General features: G+C 36.8%; 1 protein-coding gene across 1 annotated transcript; it reads right to left on the minus strand.

The window, feature by feature from the left end:
• Window positions 1–13,137: 13,137 nt before the first annotated feature.
• Window positions 13,138–18,042, minus strand: LOC145687498 (uncharacterized). The gene has a single exon (XM_081760962.1). It carries the CDS (start codon window positions 18,040–18,042, stop codon window positions 13,138–13,140), a length of 4,905 nt encoding a protein of 1,634 aa, XP_081617088.1.
• Window positions 18,043–26,061: the final 8,019 nt, after the last annotated feature.

The following is a 26,061-nucleotide window of genomic DNA, read 5'->3' on the forward strand; positions in this document are numbered from 1 at the left end:
TAACTACCACTATACGGTGTAAATTCAACACAGACCCCACGGTGTTGGCATTTACCACAAGGGATGTGTCACATTTTTAACAGACAACCGATGTTAAGCGGTGTTAAATTAGGATCTGTGTTAGTATTTTCGGTGTTGATTCGACACCATGTCAGGGTAGGTAGTGTGGAGAAAAGTGTTGAGCGTTACTTGTGGTGGTGTTGCACCAACACGAAGAAAGTAACACAGTGTGTAATGTGTTAATATTACACCATGTCAAGTATTAATATAACACAATATCTGTGTTACTTCAACATCATTTTGTTATTATTTCAACATACAATTTGTGTCATAATTCAAGGTCAAAGCCGTGTAAATAACACCGTTTTGGTGTTAATTCAAAACTCCATGTGTTAAAATGCAAGGTCCGACCACCAGATTAACACCATGTTTGGTGTTAGTTCGACTCCACTTCTGTGTTACTGCGACACCTATTTCGGTGTTGAAATAACTCCATGTCTGGTGTTGATGTAACCATTTTTATGTGCTGGAAAACCATGTGGTGTGCATGCTTACGCTTACCGGAGATTCTAATTTTAAAATAAGGATAGTAAACTACAGAACACTTCATATAGAAAATCTCCATAAAAAATTTTTCTCGTCCTCCCCAACATTTATTGTGAAGGATTTCTTTATGGTGCGAAACACAACCTTCACCAGGATCTTGTTCAAGAATGATAGGAAACTCTTACCTATATTCTTATAATATGTTTGCCTCTTAATCGTGATTCTACTTGTTTTCCGCCATTTTTGAAGCTCAGTCCCCAGTATTGACTCGTGACCTCTAGTGTAGTGTAGAAGTGACACAGTAATACGATGTTGTTTCTCGCTGTTGACACATTTCTTCAGAAACATTATGTAAAACAATTGAAAACACATCGCGCGGTTTGCATATTGAAATTTTGCCTATACCTGAATTTGTTTAGGTATTTCTTTCTACTGTGTTTGTCTGTAGCTTCAAGTCATAAGCCTTAATAATTAAATGCCCAACATATTTGGCAATCACACATAAAACAACACCGAAGTTTCTACACTTGTGTTAACTTAACACACAGGCTGCGTGTCATTTCAACTACCGGAATTTGACACACAACTCCAAATGGAGAGTGAGTGGTTCTAACCACCTGTTTGTATTATATTTTAACACAATCGTGTTAACTCATAGGCATGTCGTTGAAATAACACAACGATTTTTTTACAGTGTATGCTTTGTAACATATTGATATGTAAATAACTTTAGTAAATAGGTAAAAATATGAAAATATTATAGCGCTGTTTACAGTATCAGTTAAACTAGATGCCTGCACCGTACAAGACGGTGCTATAGAAAGAGCGTTACATTTTATTTCCAACATAAGTATTGGAAAATAAATATCAATCTATAGTCAACTGTCGTGTAATTGTTAATACTTGTCACAACTATAACAGTTCAGTTTTAGGTATAATAAAAAATATTTCATTACTTTCAAAAAGGCTAATACAAAATTCAGTTTTCTTTCCAATAATAGGCTAATATTGGAAAGAACGTACAGTAATTACAGTTTCTTTACATTTCATTTCCGGCAGGAATTATTAGTGATCCAGTAATATAATTTCTATTTATGATTAACGTTATTTCTTTTATTGTCTTTTTCGAATTCTGATACATCTTTCAACATTTGTGTAGATTTTGAATATGGGCCCAATATGTAGTGACAGCAATATGTTATTATTTCTTTGGGATATGTATAAAACATTTACTTAATATCGTAGGATAGATTATTCAATTAACAGCTTTACATTTGGTTGGGAAAACTTGCACAACATAATGGATTTCGTATCGGCCTGGACAGAGGTTAATAATGAGAGAGCAAAGTGATGAGCATTACAGCGGATTAGAATTTTTCATTTACTATCACTTACAGAACGTTTGGTAAGCCCATCGCATATGTAGTTGTGTGATATATCCACAGTTATCGTATTATGTTGGATTATGTAGCAGATACCATTGCATAACCAGACGTCTCATATTACTTTAGTTTTGTGTGATACGAAGGAAGATTATATTGATACTTTATTATATTTATTTTCCTATGTATTATATTATATTTTACTTTTTTTAAAGAAAAAGTAATGCACACACATTCTAGATTTGGACTTATTTTGCAGTTGAATATTTCAGTTTGCATACAAAAATAACACTAGATATGGTCTACGTTGCCTACACAAGGGGAAAAGATATAGCATGGACTACATATATCACAGTAGAATCACACGTAGACGTAACATTATAGTTTAGGGCTCATTATTCACCATAACAAATCTAACGCTCTGCGAATATTTGCTTTAGGAAGTTTCTGACGTCCAGGACAAAATGTTCTGGCGCACCGTCGTTTGGAATTGTATTCCTTCCCTAATTGCTGATGGTGCATTCTCTAGAAGTTCTGGTAAGACGGCACGTAAAAACGTAAGATTACTGCTGCCACAAAGACGAGCAGAAGACAAATACGTATCAATTAGTTGGTCCTACACCACAAAGGTAGATCCACGTTTATAGAAACGATTTTGGAACACCCACCTTAGGGACTAAAGCAATGTTTTCACCAGCGGCTGTTTTATAAGCCTACCCTGGATATAGGCAGTAAACCGAAACCAGAGTTTCCATTGGAGGAGGCTTCTACTAAGAGACATCTGATCTAGTTTTAACCATTAATCCTTGCAAATTTCCAAAACACTTGCACTGTATGCGAATGCCGACACATGAAAAAGTTCGCTTCAATAATTCAAATGCACGAAAGACAATCAGTGCGTCATTGAGGACTTGACAAGGATATTGGAATATGGGATAGAACGGATACCATCGTCACGCGTTGGGAGGGCCATGTACGCCATAGTTACACAAGCCGTATGGCTGGACGCTTTGTCTTGAGAATTGATGACCTTTGATACCTCAGCACCATACAAGAAAGAATATCCCGCCAGTACAATGGCTCTACAACATGCTGTTAATAGTATGCTGCACCAATTTTTATATTATGTGCAACCTGGTGGAGTGGAAGTTTCCTTTTGTGGCATAAATCGTCAACCATAATTATGCACAGGGAAAGCTTTCGTGGCAATTGCGAACCCAATTAGCTCGTTTATTGGCAACATTTGTATGATAGAGTAGGGCTCAAACCTGAATGGAAATTGACAAACAGATAGGCCTCATCTAAGGTTGCAAAATTTACAACTTATGGTTCACTAAATACCGTTCATAATGCTATCTATAATGTACAGTTTGCGGTATAGAAATTGTTATGAAAAGTCTCAAAATTACTAACAAACTTGCGCCGTGTGCTTGTGCATTCAGAAACACACGTCTCGATCGATTTACTTTTCCTGGTATTCAATCAAACTTGCCCTCCTCTCTTTGTCAAAAGCGGTCTGTATGACGTAATATAATATTTCCATTCAGAAGGGAAAAAGCAGGAACAATGTTTACAAGCTTTCTTGCTCCAAAACTGTTTATTTCATTCTTTCTGAAATTTCTTTGTAGAGCCTGAATTTTAAAAAGTCACAGAATGTTTCCATACCTTCCAATACGCCTTTGTTTGCCTTCTTTACCTTCTTCAAAGGCTAGATATGATATCAAGCTAAAAATATGCTAAGTGTGAAATCTATTGAAATTGACAATCAGGCAGTAAGTTTTGTGTGTCCCAAAGTTTATAATGCAGGTGCAGAGCTCTAAAACCTACTGACAGAAATGAGTGTTATAAAATGATTAATTCAATTTTGAAATGAAATGAAATGAAATCCTTCAGTTTTACGTCTAACGATTATACCCGTTAGGTTAAAGGAGACGGTGATGATGAGAAATGAATGAAGTGGTAGAATGAAGAAAGCTGTAGAACCCCGAGAAAACCCACGCACACGGTGTTTGTCTACCACAAAGTCCACCCGCCGCGAGCTGGCTCCAACCAGGGACCGCAAGCACCGGAGGTAAACACTCTACCGCTGTGCCACCGCACTGTCACTTCCATTTTGTTTTCCAGTAATCGTAAATAAATGTTTCTGGGGCGTCATTTGGACAGGACAGGAGGGTGTAATTCCGCCCTCTTCTCAGTTTGATAAACACACATTGCTTGACCAAATGTATAGTAAAACACAGATATAAAAAGTAAAACTTTTATGTCGACGGAGAATCCTCCGCGGACAAAATCTAAAACGATGGCGCTTTTAGCAACAAACCTATAGAATTAGAATAGACTATTGGTAGAGCGGTTATATTTTGTTTCAAGAGTCAAAGATTTGATCCCAACCCATTTCCGTTCATATTGGACGATATTGTGAGATGGAGATTCAAATATGGAGACAGAAAGGGATGATTTATACATGCAAGTTTGGAATTGGAGAGAAAATGTTTGGACAACATCAATATTATGACGTAATTTGTGATTTTGTTAAACAGAAGTCGGAGAACTCTTTTCAGATAAGGTGGAGAACACTTTTCAGAGCATCAGATGATTATGATGGGAAAGAAAGATCTTAAGATTTGCTGAATTAAGATTAAAAAAAAAAAAGTCTTCAGTTTCCGACCACGAAACTCTTAGCTATCGAAACATTATTTTATCCATTCAGCCACAGAGAACTCTATTCAGTCATTCATATACTTGTCTTTTAGCAACATTGAGAAGCAAATAGAATGGAATATTCCAAAAGTTGGCTTTATGGGGGTAATAAAATTTTGTCACTACTGTGCTAATTGAGTTATATTTGATAGAACCGTCTTATAAAATAGATTCAAAAACTCAAATATAAATAACCTTTTACGAAGCTCTCACAGGAAATGAAACAAATTCTCTTAAACATGTTAGGCTTTTGAAAAGATCAAGTTAACAAAGGAAAGGAAATGAGCACAAGAGTTTCACTTGCATGCGACCATAAAACTTAAAAAAAAAAACAGCGTGTTTGTGTGCTTATGTGTTAGATAAATGGTTAATGCAACATACTACTACGTTGATTATCCTGGGTTCGAACTCCGACCGTTCTGATCGTATTTTTGTTTTAGCTAGGTTCATACTGTGCGTTCAAAAATTTCAATTTTGAATTAAATGTGGTCGCAGATAGTTTAAGCAAAAATTATTTTCAAAGATAAGATTTGTTATTACGCACTTTTTTTAAATTGTGATGTTTCAGCTTTTATATTAATTCTTACAACCTTAAATTTACTCATTTCCCTACGTCATATCATAATGAAGTTTTACAGAACGACGACAGTTGGGCGGCAATACAATAAGAAAGATTTTAGGAAGCTATGGCAGCATTTAGTTACATTTGTTTTGTTCTGTTCTACAAAGGCATTTCAGTATAAAAGAATGAAAGAAACGGTTTCGGAGCTAGAAAGCTTGTAAACATAGTTTTTTTTTCTTTTGTCTGGATGGAAATAGTAAATCATATTAAACAGACTGCTTTAGACAAGGAGACGAGGGCGAATTGGATTGAATTCCAGGAGTAGTTAGTGGATCAAGACGTTTGTTACACGACGCAATAATTTGTTAGTAATTTGGAATTAATTGTTTTGTAACATTTTCTATTTCCGCGAACTATGCCTTTAAAGCACTGATGCAAACAATACTCAAATTTGATTTCCTTCATTAGATAAACAAAACATACAACAACATTACAGAAAGAAACAGGGTTTATGCCCTTCATAAATTGTTCAAGATTCCACAAATATTTATGGTGTCCTGGTTTATATTAGTTTCTATAAGTTTCAGCTTATGACAAGCTGTCATTGTGTACAAGAATTAATTTTTCATAAAATAATTTCTGAATCAAGATCCTCGGGTAACAGGTAAAATTAAACTGTTTTAATATAAGTAATTTAGCTGCAAAAATAATTATGATTGGTATTTTTGTAATATATTAGTAATAGCAATACAGTTATATTGTTATTATGAATCCCAGCCCCCGCCAAGTGAACTTTGTTGTGAACAAACACCGTGTGCGTGGCTTTTCTCGGGGTTCTCCCGTTTCCTCCCACTTTCTTCATACTACCATTTCATTCATCACTCATCATCACCGTCTCCTTTAGCCTAACCGGCATAACCGTGGGACGTAAAACTCAAAGATTTCATTTCATATTTTTTTTTTCTTATTATGAAATATTGAATACTTTGGGAGATAAGTTCAAGACCACGGATGAAAGTCACTTACAAATAGTGTTGTAAATAGAAAAAAAAAAACGTTCGTATTTTTTTCAGAAATGTACGTTTTTTTTTTAAAAAAACATTGCTTCTCGTTTTTTTTCTTTTTGTAAATTTCGTCTTTTTTTCAAATAAAATAGTCATTTGTAATGTATCTTACGTCATTTAAGTCTGATGCATTTTTTATGTAGGTGGAATTACCTTTAATAAGTACGAAAATAATATCACGAACAGTATAAAATCCAAATAACTTGTAAAAACTAATACTAATTTGCCCACTAATATTTTTCTAAATATCATATACAGTGGAGTATCTTTAATTCGAAGTCCAAGGGGACAGGAAAAAAAAATCGAATTAACCAAAAACTCTCACTTTAAAGTAAAATCGAGGAAACAAAATAACTGTACTGTATATGAAAAAAACTAACATGCAGTGCACCCTACCTTTAAAAGCACTTTACATATTAAAGAACCACATTTTCGTAAGGAATTACAGTACTCTCTGCGATTCGACATTGTGCATAATGCACGCCAATAGATCACAAACGAATCTGCTTACATTTTTGTCACTGCTTTTAGTTCAATTAATTGGAATTGCACAAATGTCTCGCACAAGTCATTTGCTAGTGGAGGACAGGGTTCAAGGTCATTCACACTTCTATAGAAGGGATGGACACTTCCAGGTTATTGAGAAGGAGGAGAGATGCATACTAACCACCTTCTGCCAGATTCTGTAGAGCGAGAAGGAATCCAGCGGAGGTGGTATCAACAAATAATGCTTTCTCTTTCCCACGGTCGCCTCTGGATAAGATAACAGATAAACAAAAACCAGCTGGAATTGCATTGTTCTGCTTGTAATCTGTCGAACACTACAAATATTTCCACTGTAAGTACTTCGAATTATCCAAACAGGAGATTCAAAAGTTCGATTTATCCACGATTTTTTACTATTGTTTTTAATACTGTTTTCAAGGGGAATAGACTTTAGTTCAAATTATCAAATAATTCGAATTATCCAAGTTCGAATTAAAAAGAGTCCGCTGTATAAATAATTTGTCAACTAGATATATGATATGCATTGCCGGCTTTACCGTGCAACACGCGCATTTGCACTGGGCTGCAATATCTGTCATAAGTATTTTATTTAAAATAAATATTTCTTGTTGGAAACAGACTTAACAATCATAGTAGTTAAATTTACTAAGCTAACCTTCTCTTTGAACACTACATTCATAAATTATGTTTAGGTCGCGTAAGTTTAAGTCATATGGTCAGTGCTAAAGCAAATGGTAAAATAAATCCCAGAACAAATTGATTGATTGTTGTCAAATACAAGAACTCAATTCTCGAACACCTGTTCCATTTAGTTAGTTATCAGAATTCTGATATAAAAGCTTCTGTTGTCTTTGTCGCAAATAAGATCGTTATCATTGAAGGTGGAAACAACTTTAAAAAAATAACAGATGTAGAAAGAAAATCAAGAAATAAAGATAAAAGAGCTAGTTGCACTCTAATTGCAAACTAATATGTTGAGATTGAAACTCGATATTAAATTCTCTAAAAGGATTACCATCTTTCAGGTGCGTTTGCTTCATCTTTAACTAACAAAATAGATTAATATTTAAACAAGGAAAACAGACACAACGAAATTGTACTTCTAGTAAGTATTTAAGCCTTTCTGAGTGCGAGTGCAGTTTCCCTCATCTTCGTTGTTCATGCTGGAGTAGCATACTTAAAATCTTGACTTTTAAGATTTGTTCTTTCTGGATAAAGAGGGAGGCGGCAAATTACGTCATTGCATGAGCGACAAATTGCCTAGGGCCGGCCCTGATAATATACACACTCATGTCCAAAATGATTGTCGCATATATATAACTGTCTTCTTGTAAGAATATAATTTGATCTCAAATATACAATAACCCTTTCGGACCCAGGTGGCCAAAGTGGCACATACGAGTGTGTCACTTTTTTACCGCTCCTGTATGGATACTAATTAAGATAACGGGATATTTTTTGCCAAATATGGTTAGACCATAGTTTATCATATTAGTTTCTTCTTCTTCTGTGTGTCGAATTTCCTTCTCAAATTTCACCTCAGTCAAATATTCGAGAATTTTCGATTTTCGAATTTTCTTTATTGCTTTCCCCTGTAACTTCATTCGTTTAAGAAAGACATCCTTAAGGCTTGTCATGTACGTACGTCGGATTGATACATAATTGTTGACATCAATTGGACGGGCCTGCGCGCAGTGTTGCCAACTACGGAAAATAAAATTTTCTTAAATTTGGGCAAAATATTCGAAATTTTTGTTATAAATACGTACCTATACGTCCGAGTGCAAGTCAACTTACGCTAGTCGAACATTTGTCCTTACTGAACAAACGCGGGTACATATCGTTCCAGTGGGGTAATTAGGGGGCGCACAAAAATTCGGATTTAGGTTCTAACTCTTGATTTTCCCCTAGTTTTCTGTTTATCGAAATATATTTTTTTGGTAATTAGAAGCTTTGTTCCTTAAATATCGTCATGATACTTCTAGGATATATTAGAAATGTACCAGTGTTTTTTTTTTTAAGATAGCTTTTCTATGTCTGCTAGCATTATTACGAGCTACAGAAAATTTTGATTTCCGATTTTAGGGAGAAATTTTGGATTTTTCTTGTCTCTATTATTTCCCTCTTGCTGGCTACATTCAAACAAACGTACCACTGTCTAAAAGCCTCATTTCCAGCCTACACAGCGCACCATAAAAGTTTCAGTAGAATAATTGGGGGAAGTACAGTTGACGCTTATAATAAACCATGTTCTGTAAATGGTAAGAAAATTGTGAATTTCTGAGGTTGAAAGAGATTTTTTTTTTTTTTAATTTTCATGTTTACTTTGTTAGATATCGCCATGATACTTGTAGGATTCATGTGAGGTACCAAGGTTTACGCTCAGATTGTTTACGTCTGTTTGAAAGCAGTGTTTTCAGCCAAAACAATTAATTCCCGTTTTTAGTTGAAAAATACGGCAAATTTCCTTTTCCCCTCTATTATTTCACTCCTGCTCGCTACGATGGAACAAATGTACCACTACCTGAAAGCCTTCTCTTTAACCTACAGAGCGTACCATAAAAAGTTTCAATTAGATAATGAGAGAAGCTGTAGCCCGGGAATATGTGTTGATTTTTGCTTCTGAGGCATAAAAAGTGTCAAAATTTCATGTGTATGGTGATAGAGATTTTTTTTTCTTTCTCTCTTTGAATGGAAGCCAGCGACTTAAGGTTTTCACTTTTCCTTGCCAACACACCAAAGAATTTTTAGGTGACACGGACCCATACGGCAACAGTGGTGCTAGATACAAAAAGTCTTCAAATTCGGTTATCTCCCAGCCCCCGCCAAGTAAACTTTGAGGTGAACAAACACCGTGTGCGTGGGCTTTCTCGGGGTTCTCCCGTTTCCTCTCCCAATTTCTTCATTCCACCATTTCATTCTTTTCTCATAATCACCGTCTCCTTTAGCCTAACCGGCATAACCGTGGGACGTAAAACTCACATATTTCATTTCATTTTTTTCCAAATTCGGTTAGGTTTTTTTTGTTTTTGTAAATTTTCACTCTACATTTCCGTCATTAATTTCCCACCCGCTGGCAACACTGCAATGTAACTAACACCATAAAATAGCCACATTACTTTTATTAAACAGCAAGGCCTTTACGAATCGGGTAAATGGTATCTGAGCAATATGTCACTAACTGAAAATGTAGGGAAACGCCAAAAATGACCTGGGTCCGAAAGGAATAATCACACGAGTTTGCTCGTATAGGTACAAAAAAACAAACGATTTCTAAGTTACGAGAGCTTCGACTCAAGTTCTATTGATTATTTCAATAAGCTTCCACATAAATCAATAAATAATAGTTGTCAGAAAAAAACAGACATTTGAAAAAAAAAAAAACATGAAAAAGAACGGTGTTTATATTGAAAAAAAATCACAGAAAGAAAACGTTTTTTTTTTTACCACACTACTTACAAAGTTAAGTAAGATATTTGTTAAATTTATTTGATATAAGTATGTAACAAAATACTTCCGAAAAATAATAGTTTTCTGCAAACATATGTAATACTAAATGTGTGAATGTATATCCAAGTGCATGTGCAAATGACCTTTGGATAGAACAATTTATATATTGCACTCCTCATACTTAGGCACTCTTCATAATAAGTGCCGAAATAAAATCCTATTGTTAACTAACTATTGTCCTGTACACAATAATCTTAATATTTGTTTTTATTAAACATTTGATCGTATACAGTATATTATAAGTCATATATTACAAAATACGAAGTAATAAACTTTTGATAGTACTTAAGTATAAAAACGTGCTCGAACCACCTACTAGTAATTTATTTTTATTATGGCTAATTTCGGTTGTAGCTCATTACAGTGAATGAATGTATATATGTAAATAAATTAGATTTAGTTTTGCTAATTAGGTATAAATGCAAAATGAATTAGGAAGAAGAACAATAAATTTATAGGCGTATTCCTTCAAAATAAGAAAAGAATATCTAAGCAACAAACTTCTGAAAATATATAACTACACCGTTTTTGCAAATTTCAGAAAAGACTCAAACGTAAATACTCTGCCAGAAGCCCAAAGCTGTTTATTATTATTATTATTATTATTATTATTATTATTATTATTATTATTATTATTATTATTATTATTATTATTATTATTATTTTGGTCCTTAGCAAAAGCGATATTGCACAAGACGAAACAATGTGTTCTACAAAAGTTGAAGGCTCTAATTATCGTAAATGTCCAGATACACTTTCTACAGAAGGCCTACTTTCCACTTCTGCTCATTGGAGAGAACTACTAGATGCCACTGGAGATTATAATGAATTATGCGCTAATGGATTAATGTATATATATATATATATATATATATATATATATATATATATATATATATATATATATATATATATGCAGTTTATACAGTAGGTAGAGGAAGTTCTATTAAAATTACGTAAATATTAAAAAAAGGAAATATAACTATAACATCTTAAATGACTAATTACCTCTCACTTAGCTTATAATAAGTATTCTCACCTGGTATTATATATTAGTTTGTAATTGCATCTGACAAGGTACATTCGTGTCCAAAATTATTGTCGCACGTCTATAAATATGTTGTTGTAGTAATATAATTTGATAACGAATTCTCCCGGTATTTCTTATAATGCTAGTATGTGTATAATCGGCATAGAGATGTATGTGACAAATTTTATGTCAAAAGAGGTCTAAATAAGAACAATAAAACGAAACTAAAACTTTCTTGTCCATTTAAACATTTTGTTTTACTCACTCTAATTTTTGTATTTATAATTATTTTCCTATGAAATTTATTACAAATATATATTTGCGGATTATACACATCGTATCAGCATTAAAAGTACCCTGCAAAACCATTATCAAATTACAGGGCGTAGGCAATAAATAAATCTAAAATCACTTCATACAGGACACGTAAGTTTGGCCCACCACTGTACAACACGTGTTGCGGTTGCCGATCATTTTTCGTTTTCAATGTGTCATGTATACCTTCCTCTTCCGTCAGGAGTAACCAATTCACCTGTAAGTGTCGTGGTGTGAAAGTGGTGCTTTAAAATGAGCGACCTGACAGACTTCCAAAGAGGCATGATAGTTGGAGCCCGTCTGGTTGGAGCTTCAGTGGCAACAGTGACGAACATTGTAGGGGTATCGAAAGGCACTGTATCCAATGTCATGATGGCATACACAATTCATGGGCAAACGATGTCTGCAAAGCACAAATGGTCGAAAGACAATCCCGTCAGATAGGGCCCGGACTGCATTAAAACGGATTGTAGCAGCTGCAAACAAGACCACTGCAATGAAAATTACGTCTGAACTCAATCCCGGCCTACAGAACTCTGTTTCATCGAAAACAGTGCTACGGAAACTTCATAAAATGAAAATTCATGGCAGAGCCGCTGTCGCCAAACCTCTAGTCACAGCAGTAAATGCGAAGAGGCGTATCCAGCGGTGCAAGGACCACAAGGCGTGGACTCATGAACGGTGGAAACACGTAATGTGGTCCGATGAATCGACCTTCACCTTGCTTGCAACAACCGGTCGTGTTTACGTATGGAGAACACCGTCGCAGGTCTATGATACAGACTATCTGCTCCCAACTGTAAAGCATGGGGGTGGTTCTGTTACAGTATGGGCAGCGATATCGTGGTTTTCTGCAGGTCCCATCATAGCCCTGCATGGAATGATGAATGCTAAGGCGTATGAGGCCATTTTGGGAGACCAGGTTCTACCCATGGCCCAAATATTGTTCCCTGATGGTGGTGGCATCTACCAAGATGATTTGGCATCCTGACACGCTGCAAAAACGGTGAAATCATGGTTTGAGGAGCATGACTAGGATCCCACAATCACCATATCTGAACATCATTGAGCCACTGTGGTCTGAGTTAGAAAGGTGTGTTCGGTGTCATTACCCTCTGTACGTAATGCACACACAATAATTGATAGATAAATGATGAGAATTTATTATAAAGAATCGAAAACAACATGAGAGATGTATACTAAAGTTGATTATAATAGAATATAATGTTTACTATTGGTTTTGGTAAGATTATTTGAATTTACACGAACACACACACACCGTTACACCGATTAGAAAAGCCGCGCGCCACACACACTTTGTGACCTACATTTCCAAACAAAAACTATGAGGGCAACAACCTAAAGCGGGAAGACACCTCCCGTGCCATCTATTGAGGCAAATGACAATTAGTTGAATTGACAAAGTTTTTTTTTTTTTTTTTAAACCAAACATACCGCCCACCTTGAAATTCACTGAATTTCAACACATACAACAAATTTAAGTTATCAAAACAAACAAAATTACAACTGATTGAAAGCAAGTGGGCACAATTTCACAATTGGTCTTTTCATGAGTCCTTGTGTTGTTTTCACTGTTGCCACACGTACAAGATTGTCACTACCTGGATGAATGTCTACCACTCTTGCCAGCTTCCAGTGTAATGGCGATGTTTTGTCGTCCTTTAGAATTACCATATCACCAATCTTAACGTTCGTCTGAGTACACCACCACTTTGGCCGTTGTTGGAGTCGAGATAAATATTCACTGGACCACCTTCGCCAAAAATGCTGCACTAATTTTTGCACAAGTTGCCACTTAGCAAGTGGTGACAACTTCATGTTAGTTAAGTCAGGTTCAGGGAAGGCAACCAACGACTCGCCAATTAAGAAATGGCCAGGAGTCAATGCACACAGATCACTTGGATCACTTGATGCTGCTGTGAGAGGGCGGGAATTTAAACAGGCTTCAATTTGTGCTAAGACTGTGCAAAGTTCTTCAAAGTTGAGGATCACGTTACCCACAATACGACGTAAATGATGTTTCAGTGATCTGACCCCTGCTTCCCACAGACCTCCATGATGCGGCGCACTAGGGGGGTTGAAATGCCATGTGATGCCTTGTGAACTAAGAAAGTTAGAAACTTCATCTCGATGTTCACTACGATGAGCTATCTTTAACATGTTTTTGAGCTCTCGATTTGCATCTACGAATGTAGTGCCACAATCACTATATATATGTGTAGGTTTACCTCTTCTCCCTATAAAGCGCTTCAGAGCTGCTATGAAGGCACTTGTAGTTAAATCACTTACTAGTTCTAAGTGTATCGCCTTCACGGAAAAACACACAAATAATGCTATATATCCCTTGTACGTTTTCTGACCGCGTCCTTTCATGTTTTTTAATGTCACTGGACCAGCAAAGTCCACTCCACATACCTGAAAGGGCCGACCTGGGTTAACACGTGGAGAGGGCAAATTGCCCATAAGTTGATGAGCTGATTCTGCAGCTTGACGATGACAGGTGACGCACTGCTTGATTATATGTCGCACTAAATCTCTACCTCTAATAATCCAAAAACGCTGCTGTAGAACTGCCAGCAATAACTGAGGGCCAGCATGTAAATTATTGCGGTGTTCTTGTTCTACAATAAGTCTTGTAAGCACATGATTACGTGGAAGCAGGACTGGATGCTTTGCGTTGAAATTTAAATTTGCGTGTTGCAACCTGCCACCCACTCTGAGAACATTGTGGTCATCGAGAAAAGGGTTGAGGCACACAAGACGACTTTTCGTAGGCAAAGGTTTTCCTTCCTTCAAACACTTGATTTCTTGCTGAAATTCATCTTGTTGAGCAAGCCTTACCAAGCAATGAGTTGCTTGTTGCAATTCACCTGTAGATAACACTCCACTTAGTTTACTATGGCTTCCTGACTTGCAATTGAAAATGAACCTTTTGCACCAGGCTACAACTCTCTGAAGCCTTATGAATGATGAGAATTTAGCAATAAAACTGATGTCACTTGTAGTATGCAACACAACAACACTACTTTTCTGCTCACCCTTCACCGCTTCAATGTCACATTCCTGATTCTCACTGGTTGGCAACACTGTGTTGTATAGCCAACTTGGTCCTGACCACCACAATGGATGCGTGACGAGATCTGACGGGTTAATTCCTCTCGAAGCACAGTCAGCAGGATTTTCGCTTCCTAAAACGTGATGCCACTCAATATTTTCAGACTGCTGAATTTCTGCAATGCGATTACTCACAAATGTTTTCCATTTACTGGGTGGAGACGCAATCCATGCAAGCACAATAGTTGAATCCGAATATGCATGCATGCTGTCAAAGTTCATACGTAACGAATTCACTACCATGTTCATTAAGCGTGTTAGAAGAACAGCTCCACAGAGCTCCAGTCTGGGAAGAGTTAATTTTTTTACAGGGGCCACTCTTGTTTTCGCACATACAAGTTTTACTGTAACACCTTGGTCAGCACACAAGCAACGCAAATACACAACGGATGAATAAGCAGCCTCAGATGCATCTGAAAATCCTATTAATTGCAGTTGCACAGCATTTCTTGGTACCATACACCTGTCTATCTTAATCCCTTGGAGTATGGGAAACTCTTCACAATATTTTCTCCATGCACTTGATATTTCACTGGGCAAAACTTCATCCCAATCAAGCTGCAATTTCCACAGTGTTTGTATCAACAACTTCCCTTTGATAGTTGTTGGGCTGAGCCATCCTAATGGATCATACAGTTTCGCAATTTCTGAAAGTAGTACTCTTTTCGTTAACACTGAGTAGTTTCGAGGAACCGTTACACAGAACGAGAACTGGTCAAGCGATGGACACCACTGAATTCCTAATGTCTTAATCACATCACTCTCACTGAAATGGAATGGCAAACTACTTTCACGAAGATGAGGTGGGATATGTTCTAGCACTTTTACATCGTTTGAAGCCCATTTTCGCAGCTCAAATCCACCCTTCGATAGAAGCTGTGTTAATTGAGTGTATAGTTCCAATGCTTCTTCGGTTGACTGTACACTTGTTACACAATCATCGACGAAAAAATCACTAAGCACAGTTTTTGCGGCAAGAGGAAATGCTTCCCCTTCGTCAGTAACCAACTGCTGTAAACACTTCACCGCAAGATACGGGGCACATGCTGTTCCGTAGGTCACTGTCACTAATCTGAAATCACGAATCGGTTCTTCGGAGCTTTCTCTCCACACGATTCGTTGATAGTCAGTATGCTCTGTACACACCCTTACCTGTCGATACATTTTGGCAACATCACCACATAAAGCTACGGGATGCAATCTAAAACGAAGTACAATAGAAATCAGATCATCCTGTAATTTAGGTCCTATCATTAAGTTTTGATTTAATGAAAGACCGTTTGAAGTTTTAGCACTCCCGTCAAACACGACACGTAAACTAGTTGTTGTACTGTCTTTCAATACAAAATGATGTGGAAGGTAGTTGGGGTCACATTGAGAATTGTGTGCTGTATCAGATGGCACTAATTCCATATGTCCGAGAGACCAATATTCATTCATGAAATCACAATATTGTTTTTGTAGTTCTGGTGACCGTGTTAACTTTCTTTCAATGCTGATCAGCCTTTTGATTGCAGTTTCTCTGGAAGCACCTAGGTTAGGTTCGTTGTCACGAAACGGCAACTGAACGATGTACCTTCCATCACTGTCACGCTTGTGAGTTGCTGCAAAATGATTTTCACACGCATTTTCTTCGGGGGACAAATGTTTTGCTGACGGCAACTCTTCAATTTCCCAAAAGTTTCTCAAAACTGAATCTAATGTGCACGACACAAAGTGGGATGACACAGTTGATGGGCTAGGATTAGTTTTGATGGGGCCTGTTAGTACCCATCCAAGCACAGTTTCTATTGCTACTGGTGTGTCTCTAGAACCAACACGCCTACCACTACTTAACAGATGACCGTACACGTCAGCTCCAAGAAGTAATTCAATTTTTCCCGGAATATGAAACATAGGGTCGGCTAGTTCCAGTCCCTTTATGTGTGACCACTGATCTACGTTTGTCACGACACTTTTCGGAATGTTAGATGTAACTACAGGCACGACGATGGCATTAGTTGCTAACTGAACATTCTTGTTGAACCTCCCTTGTAACTGAATATTTACCATAGCTTGTGACTTTCCTACACTACTTGACGTGATTCCTGTGATGGTAATATTTACTTTCTGTTTTCGAAGGCCAAGTTTTTGAACACACTTTTCTGTAATCATCGAAGTCTGGCTACCATTGTCAATCAAGCAACGGACAGGTTGGTAATTGTTATATTGATCACTCACATACACCACTGCTGTTGAAAGTAACACTTCAGACCCAGTTCCATTCGCCGACAAAAGAGAGGTAATGGGCTGGCTACCGTTTTGATTTGAATCGCCAACTTGCTTAGGTTCTTGAATGAAGTGCAAGAGGGTATGATGCCTTTTCTTGCATTTATGACAGCTTGTTGACTTGCACTGACTTATAGTACAACCATATTTTAAACAGTTAAAGCACAAGGAATTTTGTTTCACAAAATCATGTCTGTCATTCACACACATGTCGATAAACTTTTTACATTGATGCAGAGGATGCTGCTGGTTGCATTTTACGCAATTTTGTGTACTTGCATGATACGACTGCGTGACTTTATGTTTTGGGAGTCCACTGGTCTTATGAAAAACACCTGGTGGCTTGTTCTTGATGGTGGAAGGGTTTTTTTGGGATGTTGATGCACTTTGATCTGTATCTGCACTCGCTGCTGCAGCTAGCGCTTTGGCTCGCTGATTTAGAAAATCAGTTAATAATTGGAATGATGGTAATTCACCACTGGTAGGCGTACTTGTTAACGACAGTTCCCATTGACGCCTTGAGTCTGAGTCAAGTTTCTCACATGTCACATGCACAAGAATTACGTCCCAGTGTTCAACAGGCACATTTAGTGCCTTTAGCACACGCACAGATTCTGTTGTTATGTCCACAAGTTTTCTTAATGAAGATGCACACACTTCACTCACTTTCGGTATACCGAAAAGTCTCTTCAGAGTTTGATTCACTATTTCTCTTTTGTCTTCATATCTGTTTTTTAACAGAGTACACGCCACTTCGTAATTTTGGCCGGTTACAGGAATCGACTGAATGAGGCTTGCTGCTTCACCCCGCACAGAAGCCCTTAAATACTGTAGCTTCTGAGCACCTGTCAATGTTTGATTATTATGTACTGATGCACTAAATAAGTCCCAGAATGACATCCATTCATGTATCTCACCACTGAAGTAAGGAAGTTCTAACTTCGGGAGTTTTACATCAGGTTTAGCATCACTAGAGTTTGTACCACTGCTTGCTTCTTTTATGTTCAATAATTTGCTTAACATTGATTCTAATTTATCCTGTATTTCACTAATTTCTTTGTCAAACGCTTCATAGTTTGATTCGTCACACACAGTTTCCAATTCATTCACCAGTTCACTACATTTTGTGTCCTGTTCTTTGCATTTTTCAATGTAAAATGACACGTTGAAGTCTTGGTTATGAATTTGAGTCCAGGCACGTAGCCAGGATTTCACAATAGGGGGGTCCGTGACGAAATGCTGTGGTTATCACACCAGGGTTCGATCATTCTAAACTACTTTACTGGCAACATATATTCGTTCGTTTAGCCAGAATTTCGTAATGGGAGGGATTGTGTGACACATCAGGGGGGAAATACTGTGGTTACACATCAGGGGATCAATCAATCTAAACTATTTTACTGGCAACTTACCCATATTGGTTTGTTAGGACAATAAAATGAGGATATGTTAGTAAGTATTTTAATAAAAAAAACTATGAAGAAATCTTGAGTAAAAGAATATAAAAAAGTATTGAAAAAGATAGTCTTCCAAGGTCATTCGAACTCGGTTCTACTTGTCTTCTTTCTTCTTGTTTTTCTTATCTTCGTTTAATGCAGTCAAGGATAACAACGAGATCCATTTCGGGAGTGTTGCCGCGAAATTCAAAATGGCTCATATTATTGGTGATTCTGGGCACTTCTTAAGTTCTACCTGAGAGTCTATCTGATCAAACCGGTTTATCTATAATCATTTGTAGTCCATATGATTAGCGTGAAGCTAGATGGAATTTGGAATGCTTCGTTACAATAATATCGCGTTTCCTCCAATCAAAGCTCCGCATAAGAAAGAGTAACAAACGTTTGCTTTAGCTTTATATTTTTGACGCTGATTCATATTTTTCTCGTTTTTTTTTTGTTTTTTGTTTTTTGCTTCATCCTTCCTTAATATTTTTCATTTCTGGATCCGAAGGGGGGGGTCCGGACCCCCCGGACCCACCCCTTGGCTACGTGCCTGTTGAGTCGCTACTTTCCCCTGAAGTCGGGTCACTTCTCTTTTTACGACTGCCTTTTTTCTACGAAATTGTTCCATTGTGAACACACGAAAAGACACAGGCCACGACACGATACGAAATATTACTTACACTAAATACGAACAGAACACGGGAAGAGAAAAGTTCGATTCACATCACTAGAAATCCGGAGGACCTTGGACTGTTTTCCATTGCTAGTTCTTTATCCGGTCCGGCGTGGACCAAAAAATGTACGTAATGCACACACAATAATTGATAGATAAATGATGAGAATTTATTATAGAGAATCGAAAACAACATGAGAGATGTATACTAAAGTTGATTATAATAGAATATAATGTTTACTATTGGTTTTGGTAAGATTATTTGAATTTACACGAACACACACACACCGTTACACCGATTAGAAAAGCCGCGCGCCACACACACTTTGTGACCTACATTTCCAAACAAAAACTATGAGGGCAACAACCTAAAGCGGGAAGACACCTCCCGTGCCATCTATTGAGGCAAATGACAATTAGTTGAATTGACAAAGTTTTTTTTTTTTTTAAAAAAAAACCAAACACCCTCCACCAGCATCCCTTAAGGAACTGGAGCATGTTTTTGGGGAACAATTGTACAAAATTCCACACACCACGATTCAGGAGCTGTATACGTCTATTCCACGTCGGATCCAAGCTGTTTTGGACGCAAAAGGAGGCCCCACACCATACTAGGTATGATTTTCACGCTTTTCCAAACGTTTTAGATTTCTTGTCCAACCCCTGTATATTCTCACAAGAAGACAGTTATAGATATGCGACAATCATTTTGGACATGAGTGTACATTCGCGAAGTGTCCCCTTGGAATTCTTGAAAAATTGATTCAATGCAAATGTCTCCGTGGCCGAATGTGTATTATGTTAATTCTGGCGGTTCATACTAGAATTGCATATTTATGGGCCTTTATATATCTGGAATTCAATCATTCAGTACTATAAGTTCGAACACAAAATTGCTTTCAGCATCTTTAAATGCAACTGGACATGAATATGGACATATTCAAAGGAAATTGGATCCAGTACTGCTTCTCTGACACATATTACCCACCCCGGCCGCCGTCTTGGATCCGTCACATTGAATTCAACTTCTAGTTTTTCAAATGAGGATAGGTGCAAGTGATACATTAAATTAATGTACAATTTTCTCGGAAATTCATTGCAGTAGCGAGTTTTACTATAGCTTGTACCATTTGCAAGGTATTGTAGTTAAACATCAGGCACTTTACGAATATTGAACCAAATAGAAAGTCGTGCAGCGCTCCGTGTATATTTATTGTTTTACATGATTTGTCGTTGACGAAATATTCTGTGAACGTCTATACATACAGACACACAGATGTCAATACGGAAATGGTAGGTCTTTGCTCAAATCCGGTCGTATCTGGATTTACATTGGGTATTTTGACCGTAATACAACTACTTTTTTTGTTATAGTATAACATGGAAGTAATAACAATTACTCACAGGAATATAATAAGATTATGACGCCAATGTTGTAAAGAGTTTGTTTATACCTACAGTATTTTTTTTCAGTTAGAATTGTTTAGGTTTCTTAACATAAAAAAATGACTGTAACTGATATTACTCTGTAATATCTATTCGCTAAGTGTCTGGAGGAGTTTAATATGTAATATCTTCCAAAACGGTACGAGCTACGGTAAAATTCTTTGCACCAGCGAATTTCTGAGAACATTGTACATAAATTTGATGTATCACTTGCACATATTTCCATTTGAAAAAAAAAAAGAAGGCTGAATACAATATGGAGGATCCAAGATCTCAGCCTGGGTGGATAGCATGCGTCAGAGAATCAGTACTTGATTCAATTTGTGTAGCATATGCCTACATTCATGTCCAGTTACATCTAAAGGAACTAAAAGCAATTTTGTTCCCGAGCATTATAATAGTGTATGGTTGAATTCCGGATACACGAATGACATATATATGCAAATTGCTGGTTTGGACTGCTAACATTAGTACTATACACATTAGGCCGCGGAAAACTTAGCATTCGAATAAATTTTACACGGATCCCGAGAGGACACTTCGCGAGTGTACATTGTGAAAGGGAAGTTTATATCCAGAAAAGTTATCCCACCTCCCAAAGAAAAGATGAACAGAAAACATGCAATAATGAAATGAAAGCCATACCCTTTTCAGTGATATAATAATAATAATAATAATAATAATAATAATAATAATAATAATAATAATAATAATAAGAAGAAGAAGAAGAAGAAGAAGAAGAAGAAAGAAGAATTCAAAAAATGCATGAAAAAAGCATAGTACTTCAGCAGATATAGTGATTTTCTATGTTATAACAAGGGGCCGCGGTGGGTCAGTGGTAGAGCGTTCACGTCTGGTGCTTGGGGTTCCGGGTTCGATTCCAGCCCTCGTCAAATGAACTGCGTGAGTTTCCTCGGAGTTGTCCCGTTTCTTCCCACTGTCTTCATTCCGCCATTTCATTCGTTACTCATCATCACCGTCTCCTTTAGTCTAACCAGCATAAGCCTGGGACGTAAAACTCGAAATTTTCGTTTCAAAGATTTCTAAGTTATATCAAATACGTCTTTAGAACATTAATCACCATTGATAATAAAACGTGCTTCAGCTAACATGTCATACTAATGTATCATCATATTGGTTCAAAGTCTTTCTATTTTTGTATCTAGTTTGAGTTTAATAACCCACTCAACATTGAGGTAATAAGAGACGTGGAGCTACAGCTTAGCGTGGGATCTAAACGACAGGAGCTCCCGCCAGGAATCAAACCTGTGTCTCCCTCGCGTTTGCACATGACGAGTAAATCTAGAATAATTTACTGCTTCTCAGGGTAAGCCCTTTAATGAATGGAACATGATATAAACCAAATGTTTGCGGTGAGTACAATGTTCCAAATGTCATTTCAAACAGGTCAATCACTTTCCCACACGATGGAAATTATGAATTTGACACTAATATTGGTCATGTTTAATTAAGTTCACTCCTTCACACATCACGCCTAGTTGTGATAGGGGTACGTTGGACTTATAAAGCATCAGAATTGTCACTATTCATCTCAGTAACCGTAAATATTATGGATTCGACACTAATATAGATTATTTTCAAACGTCAGAAATACCACCCCTGAGGAGTGCATATGTTATTTTACTGTCATAGCATTGGTTTTCCACATTATATCAGATCACCTAAAGTTATTGAGCCCTTTAGCACATGAACTACAGTTAGTGTCTCAAATCCCAGGGTCTATGAGTCTCAGTGGGTAAGGTGCAACGTCATTTGACAGAAAATAATCGAAAATAGTAAGTGTAAAAAGTGTTGGAATTCTTACATTTAGATGTAAGTTACTGTGATTTTAAGCAAAAATGCACTACATTTAGCAAATTTATTTCCATAAAGGCGCCAAAACTGTGCAATCTGTAGAAAAAATATGTACTTGATACGGTCAAAATCACTGTTGGGTTATTACTCATTTTTGTACCTAGGTACAGGTAAAATATAATGACCAAAAGTGTACCTAGGAACAGTTATTAGGTATTAGCTGGCCAATGTACCTAGGTACAGGTACAGGTACTGATCAAAATACCTAGGGTACTTTTCTAGGTACGGGGGCCCCGGTGGCTCAGTGGTAGAGCGTTCAACTCTGGTGCTAGGGGTATCGGGCTCAAACCCTGCTCTCGCCAAGTGAACTTTGTGCTGAACAAACACCGTGTGCGTGGGTTTTCTCGGGGTTCTCCCGTTTCCTCCCACTTTCTTCATTCCACCATTTCATTCATTACTCATTATCACCGTCTCCTTTAGCCTAACCGGCATAACCGTGGGACGTAAAACTCAAGAATTTCATTTCATTTTCTAGGTACAAGTTGCTACCCAAGAATTTTCATATATAAATGAACAGTTGTCTGTCAAACAAAGTTAGAATATACTGTATATTTAATTATAATAATAGACCACGGAGAGGCTTTATTGCACATTAGATAAGGACAGTTGAGTTTTGTAGATTAAGAATCAGTGAACATATTCATTTTGGCGCTCAGTGAATATATTTGAGTTTTCTTTGTCTTTCGATGTATAAAATGTTTTCTTTGGAAAATGTGTATTGAGGTTTCTAATAAACTCTATCGAAAGAGAGGTATTTCAAATCAACCAGAAACACAAATTTGCTCACTAACCGAGCAAAATTTATCCATTTCCTTTTAATCCAATAGTTTCTTGCATTTATATCTTAAATTTCTGGACTTTTCTTTAATTTTGTACTGCTAAATATTATTTTCACAACAACAATTATCAGTTAATACACGTAACTGAAATACCAGCATTTAATAAATACAATTTACAAACTAGTCCAGAAATGACGAAGAATCTAGAAGGAAAGTCCACATGATCACAGACTACACAATTTTCTCGAAAGCTCAATGTATTTTTTAAACAGAAATTCTATTTCAGAATTTCCCGTGTGCTAGAACTCTTAAGTACAACATTGAAAGCGAACAGTAAACACAAATAATTTGTAGTAGGCCACTTTTTAAGAAGCGATCTATTTTATATTATTTGAAAATGATTACAATAAACGCAATTTACATTAATAAAAGTGAGCATTTTTTCCATGGTTCAAAAACACAAACACTTATCCCTCTTGTCCCCCACTTCAGCTTTTACTAATGCACTGAGAGGCTAAATGAAACAGTTCGAGTTTCACCAGTAGCAAATTTTCAGATTTTTCATTGTGTTTTCCTTAGCGTAACTTAATTTTAAAAGTAGTAAAGTTTCAGACATATCGTCAGTTAGACGGTTTCTTCTCGCAGTCTTAACTTGTCCTTCGGTGGTGACAAGCCGCTCGACTGGGGCAGATGAGAGCAAAATTGTATTATATTTCAAAACGATCTCTTTCAGAATCGGAAACGAATGCAATGCTGACAGATCTTTACTTTTGTCCTCCAAATAAGACAGTACTTGCAATTTGGCTGTATTGCCTACCAATGAAACCGTGCCTGAGGAGGGCTTTTGATTCAGAAAATAAAAAAAAAGTCATTGGTATGTAAGCCATTAGGCATCACCAATGGGCTAAATATTCATCACTAATCAGTGTTAATCCATTTGGAGAAAGATGGCAACAAAAAGTTAATCGTTTTAGCGCTACATGATCTCACTCAAAAACATTTGTTTGATCAAATTACGGTTTAAGAATATCTATTTAAATGTGACAATTTGAAGCCATTGCGTTTCTGATGAGCTTGATCATGATGGATATTAAATTAATAACCAACGGCAACAGTGTGCGAGAAAAAAATCGTGGTTGAAGCCAACAAATGCTCCATAATCTGTGGCAAAACCCACAATGACGCACAGGAAGATTATACGTACCGTGCGTTTAGTAAGATTTCAATAACATCGTACATCACGAGCTGCTGTTGCCGGGAAGAACGATAGACTTGGAACTATACTGTCGACAATTAGCGCAAGTGCACCTAGGAATTCCAAAGGAACGACTGGAACCGATCAGCACCAAGAGAAAGAGAGATAGATAGATAGATAGATAGATAGATAGATAGATAGATAGAGAGAGAGAGAGAGAGAGAGAGAGAGAGTAGTTCATACCACGCTGACAATATCAGACTACATGTATTTTTAACAACCTGCCAAAAATTGAGACTTTTTAAAGCTAGGATCTTTTATTACATTCACTGTATAACTCAAACCTTGCACCGTCAGATTAGTATTTACATCCGTCTCTGTAAACTCGTTGAATGGTGTTAAGTTACTTTTAAAAGAGCTCCGTGGAACATCTGTGGTGCAATTTTTTGACCAGAAAACACATAAATTACATAGTGATGGCCTTATGGTGTTGCAGAAAGACATCGCACAAAATGGTGCATATGCAGTTTCATAATATTGTTTTCAAATTGCAATAAATATCTTCTCAATTTTGTCCACCAAAAACTCAAATATTTTAAAACAATCTGCTATATTTTCACAAATAAATTTGACTTTGCATTACATACCCGTAACATTGCTGTATTTGTCTTTATTATACACCACAAATAAATTTTTAAACAATAACTTTACTTCATTCCCCATTAATTCACACTTTGCTATCAGCAGAACCTTTTCACAACTAACTAAAGCCATTAACGCTTCAAATAACTCTAACCTTTAACTCCACTTAACGAAAGGCAACTTTCCGTTCACCGCATATTAATTAGCGAACAGTTGTTCATAACCTTTCGATGGACCTCTGAAACTATCGCCAAAAGCAGTGAAGCAGCCAAGAAACTTTTGCAACTATTCTGCGAGGTAATAAACGAGATCGGAAAATTCTTTTCCTACTGAAAATTATTTAAGAATTATAACCTCGGAAACCTATAAAACATGACTTTCCGAAGAAGAAGTTTTCCATTCGTAAAATACCGATCCACCGTGCTAGTAACTACGGCTCTGCTCGTTGTTCTAGATTTCTTATTCACGATGTAAATCACCCCCAGCTCTACAGCTTGCCGTGTCACTGAAGCTGGCGAAGTGGCTAATGAGCGCCCTGGGAATTTGAGTACACATCAAAGGGAATCGAGTTCCTGTCGTTACCCCATTTGATAGGGTTGACCAAGGATCTTGATGCGTGAAATTGGATCCGTAAAATGTCACTACTCAAAGAACTGCTAAATAATGAGTGTATTGATTTTTGCCAACGTAAATGCATATCCATTTTTTTTATTCATAATCTTTTTTTTTTTTCACGGAAATGGGAAACTTTCAATTGCATGTCTTATAATAAATTAGAACGTCTTAATTCTCAGTCGTTATCCTAGCTTAAAGGGAAATAAATTTGTCCCGTAATCTGCAGTAATCTGATCGTTCCGGAAATTTGTTCTCCATCATTTTACTGTCAATATAATTACTATAGTTTATTTAGGAGTCTCGGTGGCTTAATGGTAGAGCGTTTATCTCTAATGCGTGGGTTCCTTGTTTTGATATCAGTTCGAGCCAAGTGGG

Source organism: Thermobia domestica, chromosome 6 (assembly GCF_964235325.1).
Source record: "Thermobia domestica chromosome 6, izTheDome1.hap1.1, whole genome shotgun sequence".
In the NCBI taxonomy this organism is placed as follows: domain Eukaryota; kingdom Metazoa; phylum Arthropoda; class Insecta; order Zygentoma; family Lepismatidae; genus Thermobia; species Thermobia domestica.